This window comes from Heterodontus francisci, chromosome 18 (genome assembly GCF_036365525.1).
Source record: "Heterodontus francisci isolate sHetFra1 chromosome 18, sHetFra1.hap1, whole genome shotgun sequence".
Lineage (NCBI taxonomy): Eukaryota > Metazoa > Chordata > Chondrichthyes > Heterodontiformes > Heterodontidae > Heterodontus > Heterodontus francisci.
The window spans coordinates 26,519,101-26,540,480 of NC_090388.1; the positions used below are offsets into that span (position 1 = coordinate 26,519,101).

At 39.5% G+C, this 21,380-nt stretch overlaps 1 protein-coding gene across 1 annotated transcript; it reads right to left on the bottom strand.

Annotated features, from left to right (window-relative positions):
- Window positions 1-530: 530 nt before the first annotated feature.
- Window positions 531-20,614, bottom strand: alx1 (ALX homeobox 1). The gene is made up of 4 exons (XM_068051201.1): window positions 20,363-20,614; window positions 12,357-12,661; window positions 4,240-4,368; window positions 531-1,574 (listed from the first exon to the last, which is right to left on the bottom strand). Exons 1-4 carry the CDS (start codon window positions 20,592-20,594, stop codon window positions 1,254-1,256), a joined length of 987 nt encoding a protein of 328 aa, XP_067907302.1. The 5' UTR covers window positions 20,595-20,614; the 3' UTR covers window positions 531-1,253.
- Window positions 20,615-21,380: the final 766 nt, after the last annotated feature.

The window sequence follows — 21,380 nt, forward strand, 5'->3', positions numbered from 1 at the left end:
TGAAGAAGGAAATCGTATAGAGAGGATAAAGGAATGGCAGAATGGATTTTGCTGAGATTCCTGATGTCGGGATCCGTGGCGGTGGGGTGGGAGGGGGGGGTGGTGGCAGGAAGATTGTACTGGCAGTGGCCTGCCATGGAGCCTGACACCGGGAATGCTGGGCCTGATCTTCCCGGCGGCGTCAAATCTCCATGGCGACCCATATTTCTGGGCTTCCTGCCCGTTCCAGTCTTCACAACCACTGCAACCATCCCCACCCCAAGCCTGAGAAGGAATTAATGGATCTATTTTGGATTGGAGGATGTAATTCCCTTAAGTCGGTGTTAGGAAACTTCTCAAGTGATCTGAGCTTGGGTTCAGGAGACGCATTAACAAAATTTCCAGATAACGCAAAAATTGGTTAACTGTGAAGAGGACTCTAAGCGAATGAAGGACTTTTTAAAAAAAAGGATCCTAGGTTTTATACAAAGCAAAGAAATAATGCTAAATGTACATACCATTGGTTCCAGTTCAGCTAGAATATTATGTCCAATTTGGGCCCATTACTTTAGGCAGAATGTTAAGGCCATGGAAAGAGTGCATTAAGATAATACCACAGATGAGAAGCTTTAGTTATGAGGAGAGACTAGAGAAAGTTGTTTTTTTTCATTCAAAGAAAGATTAACAGGGGATCTAATGGAGATGTTCAAATAACGAGAGGTTCTGATAAAGTCATTGGGAAAAATTATTTCTACTATTCAGTGAATCATTAAGTAGAAAGCATCAAGTTAAGAATATTAACAATGGAAAAAAGGGAGAGGTTTGAATTTTATTTTTACACAGAGGAATAGGACATGTTACAACCTACCAGACCTTTAAAACAGAAGCGGATAAATATTTGAAAAGGGAGAACGAAGAAGATATAGTTTAAGGGAAGAGGAATGGGGCTGATGGAGAGTGCTTTCAGAGAGCTGGCACAGTTATATTGGGCTAAATGGTATCCTGCTGCACTGTAACATTCTGTGATTCTATGTGTACAATGTACTTTTTAAAGAGCCACACACAATTTTTGATCAATCAATCCAGCTTTTGATTTTGTCTTCTCTATTGGTATCAAGGGTGTTTAGAATAAAATAACCTGTGCATTACTCTCTGCTGATGTGCTTTCAACCACTTCCTTGATTAGGATGTAGCAGCTTATTAATGTTTTCCACGAACACAATAGCTCAGACATGTTCATTTATGATTTGTCTTCTGTTTTCATTAAACTTCCATTACATCGCCCATGATATGTTGGCAGTGTGTTCCTTGGCTTTCATCCGAAGCACAGCAATACTCGATGATCTTCGTTCACACTCTGGCCTCGGCTCGAAGGCATGTCCGTCAGAGGAAGCTGACAGTACAGAGTCATTGAAGAGGTTGTTTAGAGCAACTTGACTGAACTGGCTTTGGTGATTTGATATGCCCATGTAGGCACTGCCATTTCTATGTGAGTGAGGGTAAGGTGACATACAGGGGGATGATTCACGAGGTAATACGCAAGATGAAACTGCTGAGCCAGTGGAGCTATTCCCTGCCCACAAATTGTTTTGCAGCTGGGGAGATAAAAAAAAAGATGAGTGTATGAATGTATCCATTTTCTATTCAGACTTACTATTCTGCAGCTGCTGGAAACCCAGTAAAGCTTCAAACCATTTTGTTTCTTCAATGTTATTATTTAGCATTTTAGAAGTGCTTTTATCTCATTGCTTGAGGGCAAAATTAAGCACAGAAAATTCCTGTTCTCTTTTCCCAAATAATGCTTCGTAAGGAAAGTATATGGAGGAAATGTTTCAGATTGAAATCCCATGCTCTTATTAACTTCTATAAATAACTTTTAGAATATAGTCAACTCCTTGTTGTAATAGATAAGAATTTAGAATTTGCTTTTTGTTTTTAAATGTTCGAACTATTCAGTTCTCCTTTACATTCCCAAGTAACTAAAACTAAAGTGATTTGAAAGGAAATTTGTTTTTCACTTGGATTAACCTGCATTATGACAGTGAATATTTTCATCCTGTTGGAATTGAGCTGAAATAATGGAGCATTCTTCAAGAGGGGAAGTAAATCATAGGATTACAAGGATTGCTGATGTTGAATGATGTACCTTTATCATAAAGCTCCTGAATCCTGAAATCCCAGGTAGATGGCTCTGCTTGCAGAACTTCTGCTTGCCAACTGGTCTCGACACTGAACCCATCCAAAAGCCCAGGGTCAGTGAATTTACATTGTTTAAGTGGGTGCTGGCTCCATTTCAGCACAACTGGGGTGCCTGGACCCAGAGGGGATGGATGTGTCAGTGCAGCTCCTGGTCCCAATGCAACACAACCAGCCAGGCCATGTGAAATTAGTAAAAAAAAAGGCTGAAAGGCTCAGAATTTAAACAGCAGCAATCGGTCATTCTACAACTGGTTACCACGGAAAACAAGGACTTTTCTTAAAAAACTGAAGGTCCCCATTTCCACTCCTCCATTAAAAAAAAAATTCATTCTCATGATGTAAGTGTCATTGGAAAACACTGGAATTTTTGCCCAGCACTGACTGCATGGCATGTTAGGCTACTTCAGAGGGCAGTTCAGAGTCAAGCACATTTCTGTTGGATTGGACTTGATAAGCACAGCAGGTTTGATTCCTTAAAGGACGTAAGTAAACCAGTTGGGTGCTTATGACATGGTCACTTTTATTGCAGCTTTTTATTTACAGAGTTTTTCAGTATTAAGAAGTAGTGAGAGGCTGAGTAGTTAATTATCACATGGAATGGTGGAGTCAGAGAAAACCGAGGAACTGTGTGAGAGAGAAATATTACAGAAACTGCAGAGAGAAAGGAAGACCCTGAGAATGCTAGGAAGCATTATGAAAACAGCAAAAGGGTGAGTCAGAGGCAAAGGTAAAAAAGATAGCACAAAACATTAGAGAGTAAAAGAGAAAGAGGAATAGACAGACCCTCACAGAAAGACAAAATAATTCAGAAGCTATAGTAATAGGAAGGAAACAAAATATATAAACTGCAGTTAAAATACAGAAGTTGGAGATAAATTATCACAAAACTAGGGAGAATATTGAACTCATTTGTTGTCCTTTGGCTGCATACTGCACGAACAACATGTATTTGTTCTTTATTGATCGGTTAAGTGAATTTTTTAGACTAATTTTAGGTTGAGGTTTTGAATGATCACATTAGATTTTCTACCCATTCAGCCTGACTGGGTGGAAAATCTAGGCCAGTGCTTCAAACATCCTGAAAATCTGATAATGCTGACTTCCAGGAAACGAGGAATGAAAGAAGTGAAGAGAGAGAGAGAGATGGCTAGTGAGAAGGGCGATCATAGAATTTACAGCACAGAAGGAGACCATTCAGCTTATCGTGCCGATGCTGCAACAGAGAGGAAGAGACTTAAAAAACACAGAAAAATATCCTATTCATAGCACGAAGAAAGAGAGAAACCTGGATGAAAACAGAATGAGCTTGTTAATCATAAAAGGTTATTGATTTTATAAACATTGGGCTTAATAATGGGGCAATTTTTTTGACTGCATTAAAAATGACATATTTGTTAGATGTCTTCAAAGTTTGAAGGACTCCAAGAAAGTATCATTGTGTATGTCATCTTTAACATGCAGTAAACGCTATTTTCTCCCTGTAGGCAATGCAAAAGATGTTCTTCTGTTCACTGCTGAAGGACGATATAAATTGCATGACAAGAGAACAGAAGGTTTCTTGATTTTAAACATTTTGAAATTATCAGCAGAGGGAGGGTGGCTTCTCCAGTTTGTGCTTCACATATCCAAAGTCAAAATAAATGTGGTATTCAAAGATCAAAGGCTCAGTTTAATTAATGCCGGTAGTGTGTTCAATTTGATTCATACATACGAATTGATGTAATTTGAATTCAGATTGGACTGGTGAATTATATCACCATAATAAGAGATATTTGTCAGATAGTATTGTCTGTGTCCATGAAAGTGATCCAAAACCCATTGAAGTTCAGAAATAGCCGGTTGTGTTCTATATTTGTATTTAATCACTCCAGAAGGGCGATTTAGCTACCACACCATGTAAGTGCATACAGCAAGAGCACATATTTTTACCTTTAAACATCACTAAAGACATTGAAAGAACCTATTTGTGATATTTTCTTTAATGTGGGCCAACTACTTGTCAATTTACAGTGTTCCATTCTTCCCAACCATTTTGTAACTTTACACTCTGTGTCTACCTACCTGTGAATAAGTCTCTGTCCGGGGTAAAAGAGATACGTCATAGGAGGTTGCAAAGTGGTTTCGAGCTTGTTGTAACTGTCCATAACGTTCCCTCTTTCTCCATTTTGCTCTTCTGTTTTGAAACCAAACCTGCAAAGAAATAGAAGATCTTTGTACTAACTTCCTGTATTAGAGAAGTTGACAGACTGATGATTAATCTTGGGGAATGCTGCCTGGCAGAAATTCAGCTCCTTCATTTGGTATGACTTCCACGCAGGGAAAATTTCTGAAACACTTACAAATGGGTATTTTTAAACTTTCCTATGTGGTAGATCCCTTGAAGATATTAAAGCAAGCCCAAGGAATCCCTACAAATATAAGATCACAGTGTTCTTCATCTTAACTTCAGAAAGACAGTGCCAGCTAGTCAATAAAAACAGCATCAATGTTGTAGATAACATTTTCATGGAGCATAGAGTTATACAGCACAGAAACAAGCCCTTCAGCCCATCGTGTCCGTGCCGGCCATCAAGCACCTAACTATTCCAATCCCATTTTCCAGCACTTGGCCCGTAGCCTTGTATGCTATGGCGTTTCAAGTACTCATCTAAATACTTCTTAAATGTTGTGAGGGTTCCTGCCTCTACCACCTCTTCAGGCAGTGCATTCCAGATTCCAACCACCCTCTGGGTGAAAATATTGTCGCTCAACCCCCTCTAAACCCCCTGCCCCTTACCTTAAATCTATGTCCCCTAGTTATTGATCCCTCCACTAAGGGTAAAAGTTTCTTCCTATCTAACTTATCAATGCCCCTCATAATTTTGGATACATCAATCATGTCCCCCCTCAGCCTTCTCTGTTCTAAGGAAAACAACCCTCGCCTTTTCAGTCTCTCTTCATAGCTGAAATGCTCCAGCCCAGGCAACATCCTGGTGAATCTCCTCTGCACCCTCACCAGTGCAATCACACCCGCTAATGAGTAAATACAAAAATCTCATGACTTCAGACTGCAGTTTGAAAATCTCTGCTTTACAGACACAATAGAATATAAATTCATCTTGCGTAGTAGTGTCAACCAATAATAGCAAATCAACAGATTTTAGAAAATCAGGCAGAGTGCATCGCCCCCCGCCGACCGATCCAAAGCATTGTAACCCCACTCCCCTCCTCCCGCATAGAGAAAATCACCTCCTCCCCCCTCCGCATAGGTGTCATGTCTCGTTTTTCCAAATGGGGATTCAAAGGCACGGCATTGCCAGCCGCCAGAATGAAGATACCAATCTGCTGGCAGAATCACTGTGGCCTGCATGCTATGTAGCCATTTACATATTTTAATTCGGGTCCAGCCACCGTGTGGCAGGGCGGCCGCCGCAAGGCCTCACTGCCGCCGCCGAGTTCGGAACATGCGTCGGGGTCAGTGGCGGGCCTCCTCCGTTGCTATCTACATTAACCCCCCCCCACCACCGTTCCCGGTGCGGAGAGGCTTTAAAATCCAGCCCAATCCATTTGGGGAAGGCTAACAAGCCAAGTGAATACACAATAAATGATGGGATACTGAAAAGTGCAGAGGAACAAAGGGATGTTGGAGTGCATGCCACAGATCCTTGAAGATGGCTGGACATGTAGATACGGTGGTCAAGAAGACATACGGGATACTTGCCTTTATTAGCTGAGGCATAGAATATAAGAGCTGGGAGGTTATGCTGGAACTGTATAAAACACTAGTTAGGCCACACCTGCAGTACTGCGTGCAGTTCTGCTCACCACACAATGGGAAAGATGTGATTGCACGAGACAGGGTACAGAGGAGATTTACGAGGATGTTGCCTGGGCTGGAGCATTTTAGTTATGAGGAAAAATTGGATAGACTAGGGTGTTTTCTTTGGAACTGAGGAGGCTGAGGGGAGACCTAGTGAAGTGTATAAAATTATAGAGTGGATAGGAAGGCTGTATTCCCCTCAGTTGAGGGGTCCATAACGAGGGGGCATAGATTTAGGAAATGGGATCAGAGGTTTAGAGGGGATTCAAGGGGAATTTTTTTGACCCAGAGGAGAGGTGGGGATCTGGAACTCACTGCCTGAAAGGGTGCTGGAGGCACAAACCCTCATAGCATTTAAAAAGTACTTGGAGGGCGGTGGCGCCCCTTTAACTCACCAGGGTGCCCGCATTCAGCGGCCGCCAAGGAGCCCCCGCGATATTTCGCCCGGGGGCTCATTTAAATAATGGAGGTGGACCGTCCGCACCCGATGACATGTGGGGGCAGCTGCCGCGTGCCTGGCAACGGCGTCCGGCGCCACAACGCAGGTGGCGACGCCATTTTTAAAGGGCTTTAATCCCTTACAAATAATTATAATTTTTAAAGGGAAAATATAATTGTTTTTTATTAAATATAAAATTAAGTGATGGAGGCTGTTCCCCAACACCCCCAGTGGTCATTTCATTGCCTGAAAAGACCATCAATTGATTTTTCAAATACCTGAACTTTCCCCCCCCAACCTTCAATCCTTTGCCCTCAACCCCTTCCCACCATCCCCACATCCAATAAAAATTGATTTCTCCACTCCTCCACCCACCCCCCACTCCCCCCCCAACCAGGTTCTCACCTCGGAACTCCATGCAGAGTTCTGAAAGTGCGCGAAGGTCGAATGGAGGCTGTAAAATCGGCGTGGCACAGCAGGTAAGTTATTTTGCATACATTTATTGGCAATCTGCATATGGAGATGAAGGGCCCACTGCCAGGCGGTGGTAGAGGGGGGGGGCCACACCAAGGTCCCCCCGCCACCGGTAATATGCAACGGGCACTTCTCGACATCACAGGTTGAGGCGGGCCTCTCCCCGTAGAATTTTACCAGCCCCCGCACAACAATCCGTGGCATTGAGGGGCCAGTAAAATTCAGCCCTATGATCCTTCCCTACAATAAAGGTGTATAACGATTATTTACAGGAACTATTCTCTCATAATCCAAACAAGACAAGCAACAGCATGAAAATGGCTTTTATAGTCATCAGGGACCAACACCAGCTCTCACTTTAAGCAAGAATTTACAACTGCACCCACATTCTCCATTATTTTCTTTGAATGTAGACCAAAGATTCTGTTTTGACTCTGTCACTATGCTCTGTTATTTCTGACATGATTTGCAAGTGGAAAGTTCTAACATAACAAAGTAAAGTGAGCCAGAATTAAAAAGATTTTTAAAACTAAAATAATGGCACAAAGGTTTTTTTTAAATATTTAATATAATAGGCTAGATGATTGCCAATTGTACAGCTACATGACGATATAGTTGGGACCTTCGGTGCTAATAAATCACCCAACTCTGAAACTTGGAAGACATTAGGAAGTCAATTATTGATGAGATTGTCCAACTGCTCATATAAAGGACCTGGTGATATTCCACATAGTGCAGTCAAGGCAGAGTTTGAAAGATAATTACTAACAGATTATGGGAAAAGTGGGAAGCAAAACCAGTGCTGTGGCTGTTGTGAAACTCTTGGCATGCTCCCCTCAACATGTCATGTTAAAAACACAGATTATCTCCTTTACGTCTTTTCTATTGTTGGTGAGATCACATTCACAGCAATTTACAACTCCCAATCTGCTTGCATTATTTAACAGAGGCTCGTAAGTATTCATGATCTGATTATTCAAATCAAGGGAAATAAAGGCAATATTTATTTTACTGGGCTAGTGCAGTTGATTCTTGATTTTTAAACAAGATAACTTGATGGAAACATTTAACTTGGAACTGTCTGTACAGTAAGTAAGGGGTTGGCGGGGTGGCACGGCAGTGGGAGCTCCCAGAAGGAATGTTGGAGTGTTATCATGTCAGTATGTATTTTAGCATTTGGTTTCATCACAACAGCAAGGAAAATTCACCTCTCGGATGAGACATTAAACTAAGGCCCTGTCTGACCTCTCAGGTGACCGAAAGGGTCCCATGGCACAAATTTGAAGAAGAGCAGGGGAGTTATCCCTGGTGTCCTGGCCAATATTTACCCCTCAATCAACATCACAAAAACAGATTACTTGGTCATTATCACATTGCTGTTTGTAGGAGCTTGCTGTGCGCAAATTGGCTGCCGCTTTTCCTACATTGCAACAATGACTACACTTCAAATGTACTTCATTGGCTGTAAAGCGCTTTGAGACGTCCAGTGGTCATGAAAGGCGCTATATAAATACAAATCTTTTTTCTTTGTCGGAGCCATCTTGGACTGATAATAAATAGATTTGCTTGGCATGTCTTGTAAAAGTGTAATATTATTAAGGAGATCTTATGACATAAAGAGGAACAACACTCAAGAGATAATATTGAGGCTGTGGGATAGCTTGTAACAAACAGAAACCCAGCCACTCTCTTTATATTACAATCTTTCATTTTACTGTTTATTGAAACATGCTCCCTTCACTGTTACCATGTTTTCCATTCCCATCTATCCATAACAAAACAGGGGAAGGAGAGTTAATTTTTAACACTCTTCTATATGATAGGAATACTTGCAAAACTGCATTCATTTTTTCAGTCCTTTTAGCAACATGTTACATTAGTATTAACTAGGGCCCACCAATTAAGCATTTCAGAGATTTTAACCATAGTTTTAATCAAAATTCTAACAGGAACCAAAATTTGCCACTTAAAACTGTTGATCCCACACATTAACAGGACAGTATTTTTTGGCATTGAAATGCTAATTCGAATTGTAGCATTATGACCCCCACAATATTATTCCATGATCTCTTCTGTGCCCATGTTTCAAAATACATCTTGTTGAAATACTATGGATTTTTCCTCAACAAAGAACAATAGCATTAACACTCTCTTTGCTTTTGTCCCACGACAGATTTATTATACAATCTCTCCTGCCCTCTGCCCTAACACATACCTTCCCTTTTGCTCTCTTCCTCACCAAACCACCACCACCCTTCACTTGCTTAAAACCTAATTCTTTGCTAACCTTTGCCAGTTCTGATGAAAGGTCACAGACCTGAAACGTTAACTCTGTTTCTCTCTCCACAGTTGCTGCCTGACCCGCTGAGAATTTCCAGCACTTTCTGTTTTTATTTCAGGTTTCCAGCATCTGCAGTATTTTGCTTTTATTAAAGAACAAAAGATGTTAGCGAAGATTTCCTCCAGATTGACTATGGGAATTTATTGGGTTCTGCCTGTGTGTTATTGTATGTGATGTTGTTCAGTTGATGTTTTAGCCAGTGCCTTGAGAAATGGATAAAGACCACGGAGAAACTGCTGAAAATTATAAATCCAGAAAAATGAAAATTGGTGTTTACAAATCTGAAATTGGCAAGGCCATGTCATATCAGCTATTATATTTCAGCTCTTGTAACAATTTCCTACCCTAAGGTTATTACATCATGTGCACTATACGGACAGCAATGTAAAATACCTAATATGGTAAAGTGCTTGCGCAGGGGTACAGCTTAATAGCTCACAAGTGACAAAATCTTGAATGAATTATGGTTGGGGCAGATGAACTTCCAATACCGAGTCCCATCAATTCCATTACTTACTGTGTGTATTTTGATAACTAAACACCATAATGTTACATTTAAATATCACTAGAGGATTCTACTTTCAGAGTATACCCAAATGACAACAAACCACTTGCCAAAACTATGTTTAGTCTTAGAAGTAGAGATAACTGTCATATTTCTCTGTTAACAATGATATAGTTTATTTGTAAGATCTGTGAGTACATTTTGAATTAAATCAAATAAATGCATATTTCTGTGCTTTAATGCCAAAAATCATTTCAAGTTACATTTTGATATACCAATACAAATAAGATTAATTTCCACTGATATTCATACACACAGCTTATACATGATAACTATGTCATGTTGAAAAATGTCCCATTTCTGTTAATTTCCAAGGTGATGCTAAATGTTAATTACAGGGAACCAGATAACATTCTGTATAAATATAGCACAGCAACTAGCATAATTTTAAAAATGGCAGTTATCAGGAGTATATCTTTAACTTTTGCTTCTGTAATCTTTATATTTTTATGCATTTAAGGGGCCAGAATTGCTGTCAAAATCGCAGTGAGGCTAATGGCACTCCCTATTATTTATGTGTCAATGGTACAGCGACTGCAGGTGAGTGGCAGATCTGTGGTTAAATACCAACATCCAAAAGTTGCTATCGGAGTTGTGCAGTTCTGTCATTAGCTTTGCAAAAGTGGCATTTCACTGTCTGTCTCACTGTTGACATACATTGAAGTTATCTTATTTGTACAGTAGACATGAATTAAGCCTACCACAAATATTTAGGGTGAGTAATTAGGATTGTAAGTACTCTTTTAACCGCAATAATTGTTAATGTCAGTGGAAGCAGAGTCTTTTAATATTTTTAAGGCAGAGGTAGATAGATTCTTGAATAGCAAGGGGATGGAAGGTTATCGGGATTAAGTGGAAATGTGGAGTAATCAGTTCAGCCATGAACTTATTGAATGGCGGAGCAGGCTCGAGGGGTCAAGTGGCCTACACCTGCTCCTAATTCGTATGCTCGTAATTACTGCCAATCAACTTCTCTGACACTAGTACAAGTGCAGAGTCTCATTCCTCCATGTTTTGAATTTTTTGAGAAGATTTTAAAAATATCAAATTTTAAATTTTAAACTTTTTTACTGCTCTTTTTCTCTTTCTTAACCCAATCTTTCTTTCACTCTCTTTATTTCTCTTTCTGCATCTGATTTGATATTGAATTCACTCACTTTAATTCACCTTCCTTCTCAGTCTTTCAGCTGTTTATTTCCCATCCTTAAATCTGATTGGTTAAGGAGATTCCCTGTTGGTTGTCCTGTTCATTCAGGTGCCAGATGCCCTGTTTACATTGCTGTACCTTTATCAGCTCACACTTACAGCAACTTTGTGAGCAAAAGATTTTGAGCCGAAGGGTGCAGAGCAAGTCTGATTAATGTTAGATGCTCTTGCTCCATTGCCTGCATTTTGTGGTGAGCAACAAAGAAACAGTGCTCACTATTCATCTCACTCACAGCTGCCCACAAAGTTTTTGTCATCTTTGAAGCTGAGACGTGCTCTAATTCAACATCTGTTTCAGATGTGGTGCCCTCTACAGAGGATCTGTAGCATCTGTGAGCATTGCAAGAAACAGTGAGGCTCTTCAGCCAATCAGATTGAAGAATCATCACTGACCCACACAGGGCTGAATTTTACCAGCCCCTCCACACAGTGGGTCATGGCGGGGAGGCCCATAAAATGCTAGTGGGAGCAGCCCGCCTCGACCCACAAGGCCGAGAAGACTCTGCCGGATAGTAGCGGCGGCGAGGCCTCGGTGCGGCCTCCCTTCCCCCCGCCGCGAAAGACTAATCTTATCGGTTGTGGGGATGGTGGGAAGGGGTTGAGGGTCAAAGATACTGAAGTTCCGGAGGAAAGTTCAGAATTTCCAAAAGTGTAATTTTGGGGGGATAGGTCTATTTGTGTGTTTAGGACACAGTGGGGGGGGGGGGGAGCAGAAATAGAGGATTCAATGTTACAGTAAAGGTTTATTGATGTTTTTACACTAACTGGCACCTTTAAATATTTCAATATATCCTGAAGGGCTTGAAACCTTTAAAAATGGCGCTGGCGCCTGCTCAGTGGCATTGGAGGCCGTTGCCGAGGATGTCATCTCTACGTCATTGGGGGCGGAACACTGCCCCCTCCATTGAAATCAGCCTCCGCGCGTAATATTGCAGGTGCTGTGTGCTGGCCTCTGCACGCTGATAAAATTTACAGTGTCTAAACTAGGAAGTATAAAGCTGGAAATAGAAATTAGATTTAACTCATATATAGAAAGTGAAATAAAGATTGAAAAAGACAGATGGGGTTACGAGAGAGATCAAAAAAGACAGAAAATCGCCAACACTAACTAACATCTGAAGGTATGAGAGTCCACACTTTAAAATCAAATTTTCAGGCCAGTAAAATTGTTTGTCAGCAATTAGCAATTAAGTTGTTAAGAAAATCACATATTCCGAGCCTTTTCTGGCATGTTTAACTTATAGCTATAACTATATTAACATATAGTAGTTAACAATAATGTTACTAAATACACCTTTAAAATGTTTTTAAAGATTTATTTAATGAGTAACAAACTCATGATCTATTTGTGTACCTGCACTCTGGCCTCAGTGAGCTCTGTCCGCAGAGCCAGCTGTTCCCTGGCATACACATCTGGATAATGCGTTTTCTGGAACACCTTCTCCAGCTCCTCTAATTGTATACTGGTGAATGTTGTCCTATTTCTCCGTTTCTTAGTACTGGAGACATTAGAGTCGCTCTTGTCAATGTTCTGATCCACGGTGGATTTCTCCGCCAGCCCTTTCGGTGGTAACACCTTCATGCTGCAATAGTTTTCAACGGGTCTCGAAAGGTCGGTACATACAGACTGGCCCATTGGCTTTGAAATGCCATAATTGACTGGATGACAAAGAAAATAATGAGATGTTTGATGTAGGAATCAACCCACACATGAAGTTTGCCAACCACATTTTCCAGTAATTTACTAACAAACAATATCATTTAAAAAAGAAATTAAAAACTGTAGATGTTCAATATATGAAATATAAACAGAAAACAGCTGGCCTGTCAGCATCTGGAAAAAGAACAAACAAATATTTCAGGTGTGGATCTTTTGTCAGGACCGAAAACTGAAAGATAAGCAAATCCATTTAAAGGAACTGAGCAAAACAAAACTCGGAGGACGGAAAGACATAATTGAGTTGATTTTATAGATTCAACCTCCCATCATGGAGTTTGCCCATTAAGAAAAAAGAAATAAGGATTTGGGTGTGCAGATCAGCAAAGGATGGAAAATCTTCCAACATCCACTAACTTTGCGCCTGAATTCTTGATATGAAAATTTGGTGGCTGAAGCTCCGCATAAGGAATACAAATGCCTCAATTTTAGGACCACTGCTGTTTTTGATATACATTAATGACAGACTTGGGATTACAAGGCACAATTTAGAAATCTGCAGATGACATGAAACTTTGAAGTGTAGTAAAACAGTGAGGAAGCTATAAAATAGATTTCAAGAGGACATAGGCAGGCTGGTGGAATGGCCTGATGCTAGATGAAACATGCAAGATGAAATTCATTGCAGAAAAGTGTGAGATATTACATTTTGGTAGGAAGAATGAGGAGAGACAATGCAAGCTAAATAATACAATTTTAAAGGGGGTGTGAGAACACAGAGACCTGGGACTGTTTGTGTACAAATCTTTAAAGATGGTAGGACAGGGTAACAAAGCAGGTAATGAAGTATAAGAGATTCTGGGCTTTATAAATAGAGCCAGTAAGATATGCTAAACCTATAATAAAACACTAATTTGTCCCCAACTGAAGTATTGTGTCCAATTCTGGGCACCACACTTCAAGAAGGATGTCAATACTTGGAGATGGTACAGAGAGATTTACCAGAATGGTTCTAGGGATAAAGGATTACAGGTACATGGATTGACTGGAAGAGCTGGGATTATTCTAGCAGAGAACATTCAGAACAGATTTGATAGAGGTTTTTAAAATCATGAAGGCTTTAGATAAAGTAAATCAAGAAAAACTGTTTCCATTGGCTGAAGAGTAACTAACCAGAGGGCACAGATTTCAGGTGATCAGCAAAAGAATGAGAGGCATCATGTGAAAAAACTTATCTGCACAACGAATGGTTAGGATTTGAAATGTACTGCTTGATAAGATACAGGACACAAACTCAATAATAGCCTCCAAAAGGGAATTGATTAAATACTTGAGAGAGAGAAAACATTCTGGGATCTAGGGAAAGAGTGGCACAGCAGGACTAACGGAATTGCTCTTCGAAAGAGCCAGTACAGATTCAATGGGTCCAATGGCTTCCTCCCGTGCTTTACTTTTCTACAATTCTATGATTCAATCCTAATGAGTTGAATAGGTTTTATTGTCAAATTTTGTTGGATAATTGCTCCTATGCGACATCATGGAAATATTTGAAAGAAGTGAAGACTAGTGAAAGAAATGTGAAGATGCTCTCAGTGAGGCAATGAAAAGATGTGAAAAAAAGAAGGCCCTGAAAATAACTGGTGACCAAACATTCAAATGTTGAAAATCAGAAATAAAATTAGAAATAGAAATAGTGGTAAGTCTACCGCAGGCTACCAGCAACTGAAACCTCGGATGTAGGGCTCCAGCTGGATTCATGTTTTGACGAAGGGTCCAAACTCACAGATCCATCCCTCCTCCCCTCTAGCTAGACAGAGATTAACCCACTCAAAACCCATCCACTTGCACAGGGTTAAAGTTAGGCCCCAACTCTGCATCCCTAGCACCTCTTGCCTCAAAGTACATAGGAGGATAGCTAAGGTCTGAAGTTACAAAAGCCAGACAAAGGACTCCAATATATTTAAGAGAAAGATGAGATGTAATTTTTACTTTATTTGCTGACATCAAGTACATATAAAAGACAATTATAGTAAGATTGTCAGAACTATCTATTAAATATCAACAAAATGAAGGATAGCTATTGTCATTTTATATAAATAACATGCACAATATAATACAATATAATACAATACAATATAATACCAATTTGTAGTTGCAGAGATAAATAGCAATATAAATAATATGAACTGGGGAAAAAAATAATATGAACTGGGGAAAAAAAACTATTAAGGTATCAATCCCCTGCATATCCTGAAAAATGAATGGTCTACATTTAGGGCGGCACAGTGGCACAGTGGCGCAATGGTTAGCACCGCAGCCTCACAGCTCCAGCGACCCGGGTTCAATTCTGGGTACTGCCTGTGTGGAGTTTGTAAGTTCTCCCTGTGTCTGCGTGGGTTTCCTCGGGTGCTCCGGTTTCCTCCCACATGCCAAAGACTTGCAAGTTGATAGGTTAATTGGCCATTATAAATTGCCCCTAGTATAGGTAGGTGGTAGGGATATATAGGGACAGGTGGGGATGTGGTAGGAATATGGGATTAGTGTAGGATTAGTATAAGTGGGTGGTTGCTGGTCGGCACAGACTCGGTGGGCCGAAGGGCCTGTTTCAGTGCTGTATCTCTAAACTAAACTAAACTAAACTACATATCAGTGCCAACTGAAAGAGATTTAATCAAATCCTAAAGTCAGCTTGCAAATATAGCTGAGTCGAATGACATCAGAGTATTCATATCATGACTTTAAAGGCTTTAAAGAAAAACATATAATGGAAAATATATACCAGACTATGATCACTTACAAGCACATATACAACACACAGACATGTATATTTGGCCTCTAGAACTGAAACCATTAGAGAGATACAGAATAGCCCATTGTTATCACAGTTGAGGATGGTCATAGAAACTTATTGATATAGGGTTGCAAAATTGACTTAAGTGTATCCCTGATAAGTGAGATTGGTGATGACTCTAATTTGAGAGGCAATATGCCACTTTATTGACCAAAATCTATAGTGACTATATTTTGTTACAAGCTTAGACGAAATTTATTTTGCAACGTGAATTATTTTATTTCTCTGTTTTATCATATCATCATTTTACTGATAAGGCCTATACATCAATTCGTTTTTACCTGGCATATTTATGTGATCAGTATACACAGCATAACATTGAATTTAATTATTTGAAACAGCTTACTGCTGGCACTGTTTTGGTGAATCTTCACTTGCACTAACTAGAACTTTCCAATATGTAAACAATAATATCTCTGGCACATTGCATTTCACTCCAACGATATCCAATTTTCAAAAGCTATAGATGAAGGAATTGGCATAGAAAATGCTATCAAAAAGGTCAACTATGACTTTTTCATTATTAAAACGCATAATTACTGAAAGTATATATCACATCGGAAGATAAAAATTGTAATAGTTCGCGTCCTTGTCACTTCCTTTATTATTGATCTTCTCACTTCTTGTCAACAGATCGTTTCAATGCCTGACATCTTCCGAATACTTCATTTCTTGCCATATTTTAAACCCCCAAATTCTTGATACTTCAGCAATATTTTTAACACCAAAGGCAAATATCGCTGGCTCGCTCACAACAATGGAATAATATTCCAGCCATGGTCAGTTCAGAAAGTGGGTTGTGGGGGTGGGGGGGTCAGATATATATTTTATATAGGGAGCTATGGAAAAATGATTCATCTTGAATGTTTCTCAAAGGGAAACCGTATCATATTGGGTTAGAACCTTATTATCACTGCGTGTTTACTGTAAGTTTAATAGCTGGCTGATTAATAGTGACAACATAATCCGTTACTTCTGGATACCGTTACAGGAAAGTTGAGAGGAGACATTCACTAGTTCCCTTCTCTCTCTGTCCCGGCGCTGTTTTATTTTATTTTGTGGATCTAGGGCACAGAATCCGCCTCGTTAACTTTTATGTGCAGTTTTCTTTTGTATTATTTACTGTCCCCTAACACAGAATGGCATGGGTATTTATGTGACTTTTATGCAATAGCAGTCTAGTCGTAGAGAAAATAGTGTCACATTTTATCTACTGTATGTGAACATTTCAAACTCCGGCCTATTATTCCCAGTGCTTCGTCTCATTGTACAGCCCGCTATGAACAGTTGGTTACATGTTCCCGGTAAGTGAATTCTCGAGCAAGTCGCCCATTCAGGAATCGTGCTTTACTTTAACGGCCTCCCCCAACAAAAAATCTTATCTGTGAGTGAAAACTGAGCACAGCCCAAACTGTGGCTGGAACTGGTGGTGTCCATTTTTTGTAAATTCAGAAATGAGGTTAAAGTTGAAATCAGAGTCAGGTACTAGCCATTAACTGATGTTCAGATTATATTTGTGATATTCAGTGAGTATATTCATTTATCCTTAATATTACCACGCAGCGTATTTCCCATTTCATGTGAATTCTATGCCACATGGGTTCAGCAGGGGATAGACTCGATTGACCCAAGTCCCGAGTTCAGAGCTAAATTCGTGCTGTTAAAACTTCGAGTAGAATTGTAATTTTTCTATCCGATTACAGGGAAATTGCTTTCACGTCAGGGCTCAGGAATTGATTCCTCGCAGTCTGATCAACGGGAAAGTGGAATGAAAAGGACATTGACAACAGCTTTTTAAAAATTCGTTCATGGGGTGTGGGTGTCGCTGGCAAGGCCAGTGTTTACTGCCAATGGCTAAATCAATCCTGATCTGATGAAAAGAACGTGATCTAAAGGGTTTTAAATAGTCAACTCGCCAGTTCCAGTCACATTTTCCAATCGGATTTGAAAAGGATGCATTCTCCGTGGAAAGTCTTAGCCTTGCTGATCTATGTAACTACCTCAAAATAAACTTCCATTTCCCAGTAACGAATGAACACATTTCCAGAATGAAACATGCGACCAGAAAATAAAAGCATCAAATAAAACTGTCGACAACATTTGCTGTATTCATTCTATTTTTTTCTTTGCTCACGTATTTATTACAAATAATTTATCTTTCATATCGTATCGGTCCAGGCCTCAGAATTTTCTCCCTTTGTAAATATGTTTACTTGACATCCGAGCCCAAGATTCCAAGGATTTGTTAACTGGAATTTACTCGGTAAAGCTGGCGGTAATTTGATTATGAGATCGGTGCAGTGCAGATAGCTCGAGAAATAATTTTAAAAAACCCAACAACCTTCATTTATTTGTGTGTTGAATGTAACAATTAAAACAATGGACATTTTAGCAATTAGATAATGCTGATAATCGTCAAAATGCCAACAGTTAAAGAAACATTTCTCTTAAAGAACGCAATTTGACGATTTAAAAATACACAATTTCGCAACCTTCCTTTCCCTACCAGCTTCCCCCACACATCATTTAACTACATTTCACAAAAAGCTTGTAGTTTGACTCGTAAACACCATCAGACTATTGTTTTACACATATGTATCAATTTGCCATTTTAACTTTTACTAAACATATATACCATATGATCTTGTATGCACACAAAACAATTTGGTAAATTATTCTATTCACAGTCTCTTTAATCTGCTTCATCAATTGCATTTTTAAAGTGATTTCTCAAATGTTCGTTTTAAAACAGCTTAAGTGGAATTTCTTTTTGCGTGAGTTCAGGCTGTTGCGGCTTTCTGAGCATTTTATTGCAAACAATCCCACATTGCCCACAAGAAGTCAGTTTCGACTTTATAAAAACACAACAATGCAGCGTGTACATTTTTAGAGGTTCATCATATTTGGGAATAAATGGCGATAAAGTCGGTCAGTTGTTGTGAAGTTTTACTCAAACAAATGGAGTTCCTTTCAACAATATCTGTACAAAGCGATTCAGACACATGGGATGGAATGAGAATTTGGACAGTTATATCAGCACTTATAAAGTTAAAGAAAACCATCATAAATCAAAGATTCAGTGCTTCCATATTAGTGTTAACCTTGTCTTTTTTGAAATAAAGCTAATATTAACCATATAAAACAGGAACCGTCATATACCAAACACATATCTCCCCAAATGCACGTTGAGTTCAACTATTATATTTTAAGCAATTCACTTTGAAGAACTTTAATATTTGTACTGATTAAAGTTAATCCAGAACAGATTGCTTTCTGAGTCAGCAGCTACTTCCATGCAGAACACAGAAGAGCTCAAAAATTTAAACTCCTAAAGTTGCTTATTTTTCAATTAATTCTCAGGATGCGGGCATCACTGGAAAAGCGGATATTTATTGCCCATTCCTAGTTACCCCGAGAAGAGTGGTTGGTGGGTTCTTTTCTTGAATCATGCAAGTTGATACAACTTCGTGGCTTGCGAGGCAACTTTAGAGTCAACCACACTAGTGTAAGGCTGGAGTCACGTATCGGCCAGACCAAGTTTCCTATCTAAAGGACATTAGTGAACCAGATGTTTTTTTTTATTATTGCAGTGCGATTCATAGTCACTTTTACTGATACAAGATTTTTATTGCCAGATTATTTTTAAACCTGAATTCAAATTCTCAAATTACCATGGTAGGATTTGAACTCGATTTCTCTGATTTATTACTTAAGGCCTCTGGATTACGAATAAGCACCATAACCAGTTTACTTTGTGACTGAACAAGTTGATAAGAGGGTTGACGAGAGAGGTGTGTCGTCTTCTTCTGGATTTTATATACTAATGTGATCAATTTTGCAAATAATTATTTTGTGGTGGGAATGTGAATGTTCTTTTGACCGGGCTTTATACATATTCCATTTCCACTCACCCACCCTCGGCCGCCGAATTCGGCCTTACTGGAAGTTCATAATCTACACAGGTCATAGTTATGTGAAGCACGACCAGAGTGTAACTTGCTGCTTAGATTTGAAATTGTTTGGGACTGGTCGACAGACAGTTAGTTGAAGGATGCACGAATTCTACATCTTTTAGCGCTCTCCGCCTCCCCCCCCCCCCCCCAAAAAAAAAAACCAAAAATCACGAAAGTGGTAACTTCGAAAGAAACAAGTCCAAGATAAGGCATTGGACCGAACCCAATCGTTGTTTGAATCAGGGATTTGTGACTTAAAGGCGAAGGAAAACGGCAAAGCCAGAAATGCTTAAATTTAACAACGATCTAATGAATTGCGTTTCTTGCCCCAGAGCCGACGATTATGACCTGATCGCTGGAAATCAGCATGTGATTAAAAAGCGCCTTTTCGATTCCAGAAGCATTTCTAGAAAACTACAACAGTTTTATTTTACTTTTCGCTGTGTCAGGGGTGAGAAAATGTTTCGCCAAACTCCATTTGATTGTACAATTGATTATTGAAACGAGAATGATAAATGGTTTGTTATGGTAACACATCACCTCCACACTGAGCAACAAGCGGAGTGGTTCCTAATAGCTCTTCCTGTTTGTTATTTATGGTCTTGCTGATAGTGTACACAATTCAGCAGCGGTGTAAGTAAGCAATTCATGAAACGATCTTTTTCAACAATATCATTTGCGAGGTTTCCATTTATGATAATTAACGACAGCTGAGTGGGTAACTAGCTGACTATAACAAACTTAAATGTAAAATGTGTTTATTGAACATTTATTTAAATTTTCTGGTGACAGATCCGTGAAGCAAGGCGGATATTTAATTTCATACATACCGCGAATAATTCCCTTTTTTATTGCAAATCAGTTACGTTGCTGGCGATATTGTTGTCAATTGCACCTACCATTCGCACCGTCTTCGTGAACAGATGTTTTCCCAATCCTTTCCTGGTGCTCGTTGCTTTCCATATTAATAAAGGTTTGGATGCGTTTTGATGCGTTCTTATTATAAAAAGATCCCCCCTCCATACTCTCCATAACTTGCTCTAGGGTTGCTCCTGCGCCCATGTAATACTCATTTCCCTTCGAATGATGGCCAACGACAGAAAAATTCTCACTTGTAAATTCCATAATCATCTAAACCAAATGATAGATGTCCTTGATGAGGGTAAACAAACCTGATCGGGAGCGATCGATGCACGCTGCTTGGAATTAGTTGGAAACTGCAGCTTTTGGCCGTCGATAAGATTTCCAGAAACGGCTCTATATAGAGTAAAAGCGCTGGGCATCTGTGTGCAATCTCCTCCCAACTTAATGAATATGCAAATCTCAGAGCCACTCTCTCCACCCTCAGTCCATCCCCTACCCGTAACGAAAATGCATCGTTAAAGCGCCTTTGCTGTGTGGAGAGGCGCAGGCTTAACTTTTTGTTTCATTTTTCAAATTGACAGTTAAAGCGTCTATGACATTGTACTATCCAAATGACTGTTTCAATAATTCGTGGTTTCAATCAATGGCAAGTGTCTACTACCTTTTAATTTCATTACAGTGCTGGATCTTTCCTTAGTTCTAGTGTGAATCTTGTGTTTAAGGATTTTTATGTCCGTTAGATAATTATATGGCTTCTACATAAGAAATAATAACAACTTTATTAAGTTTCGCTATGGAGCAGAACATCACATGTGTATGTACAGACAAATTAATAGATACAGTAAACATCAATCTTTCTATCTAAGGATGTCAGGCCAGTTTGTGTTAATGCAGATTCCCGGAGTCGGGCTGAAAAAATACAGAACACAGCCAATTCAGCTGCATCAATAAACACATCAATTATAGATAATGTATATTTATTCCTTTTACTATGAATTTATTCGGATCCGTCCGTTTTTAGTTTCACCTGTACATTTCATCAGCAAACCTGCG

Bases quoted from the DNA above. Each gene is read 5' to 3' on its own strand.
- alx1 (XM_068051201.1), bottom strand. From the start codon at position 20,594: ATGATTATGGAATTTACAAGTGAGAATTTTTCTGTCGTTGGCCATCAT. The intron at 4,369-12,356 runs GTACACAAATAG...ATTTCTTTGCAG, and splicing joins TCACTGAGGCCAGAGTGCAG to GTTTGGTTTCAAAACAGAAG. The intron at 1,575-4,239 runs GTAGGTAGACAC...TTATCTCCCCAG, and splicing joins GGACAGAGACTTATTCACAG to CTGCAAAACAATTTGTGGGC.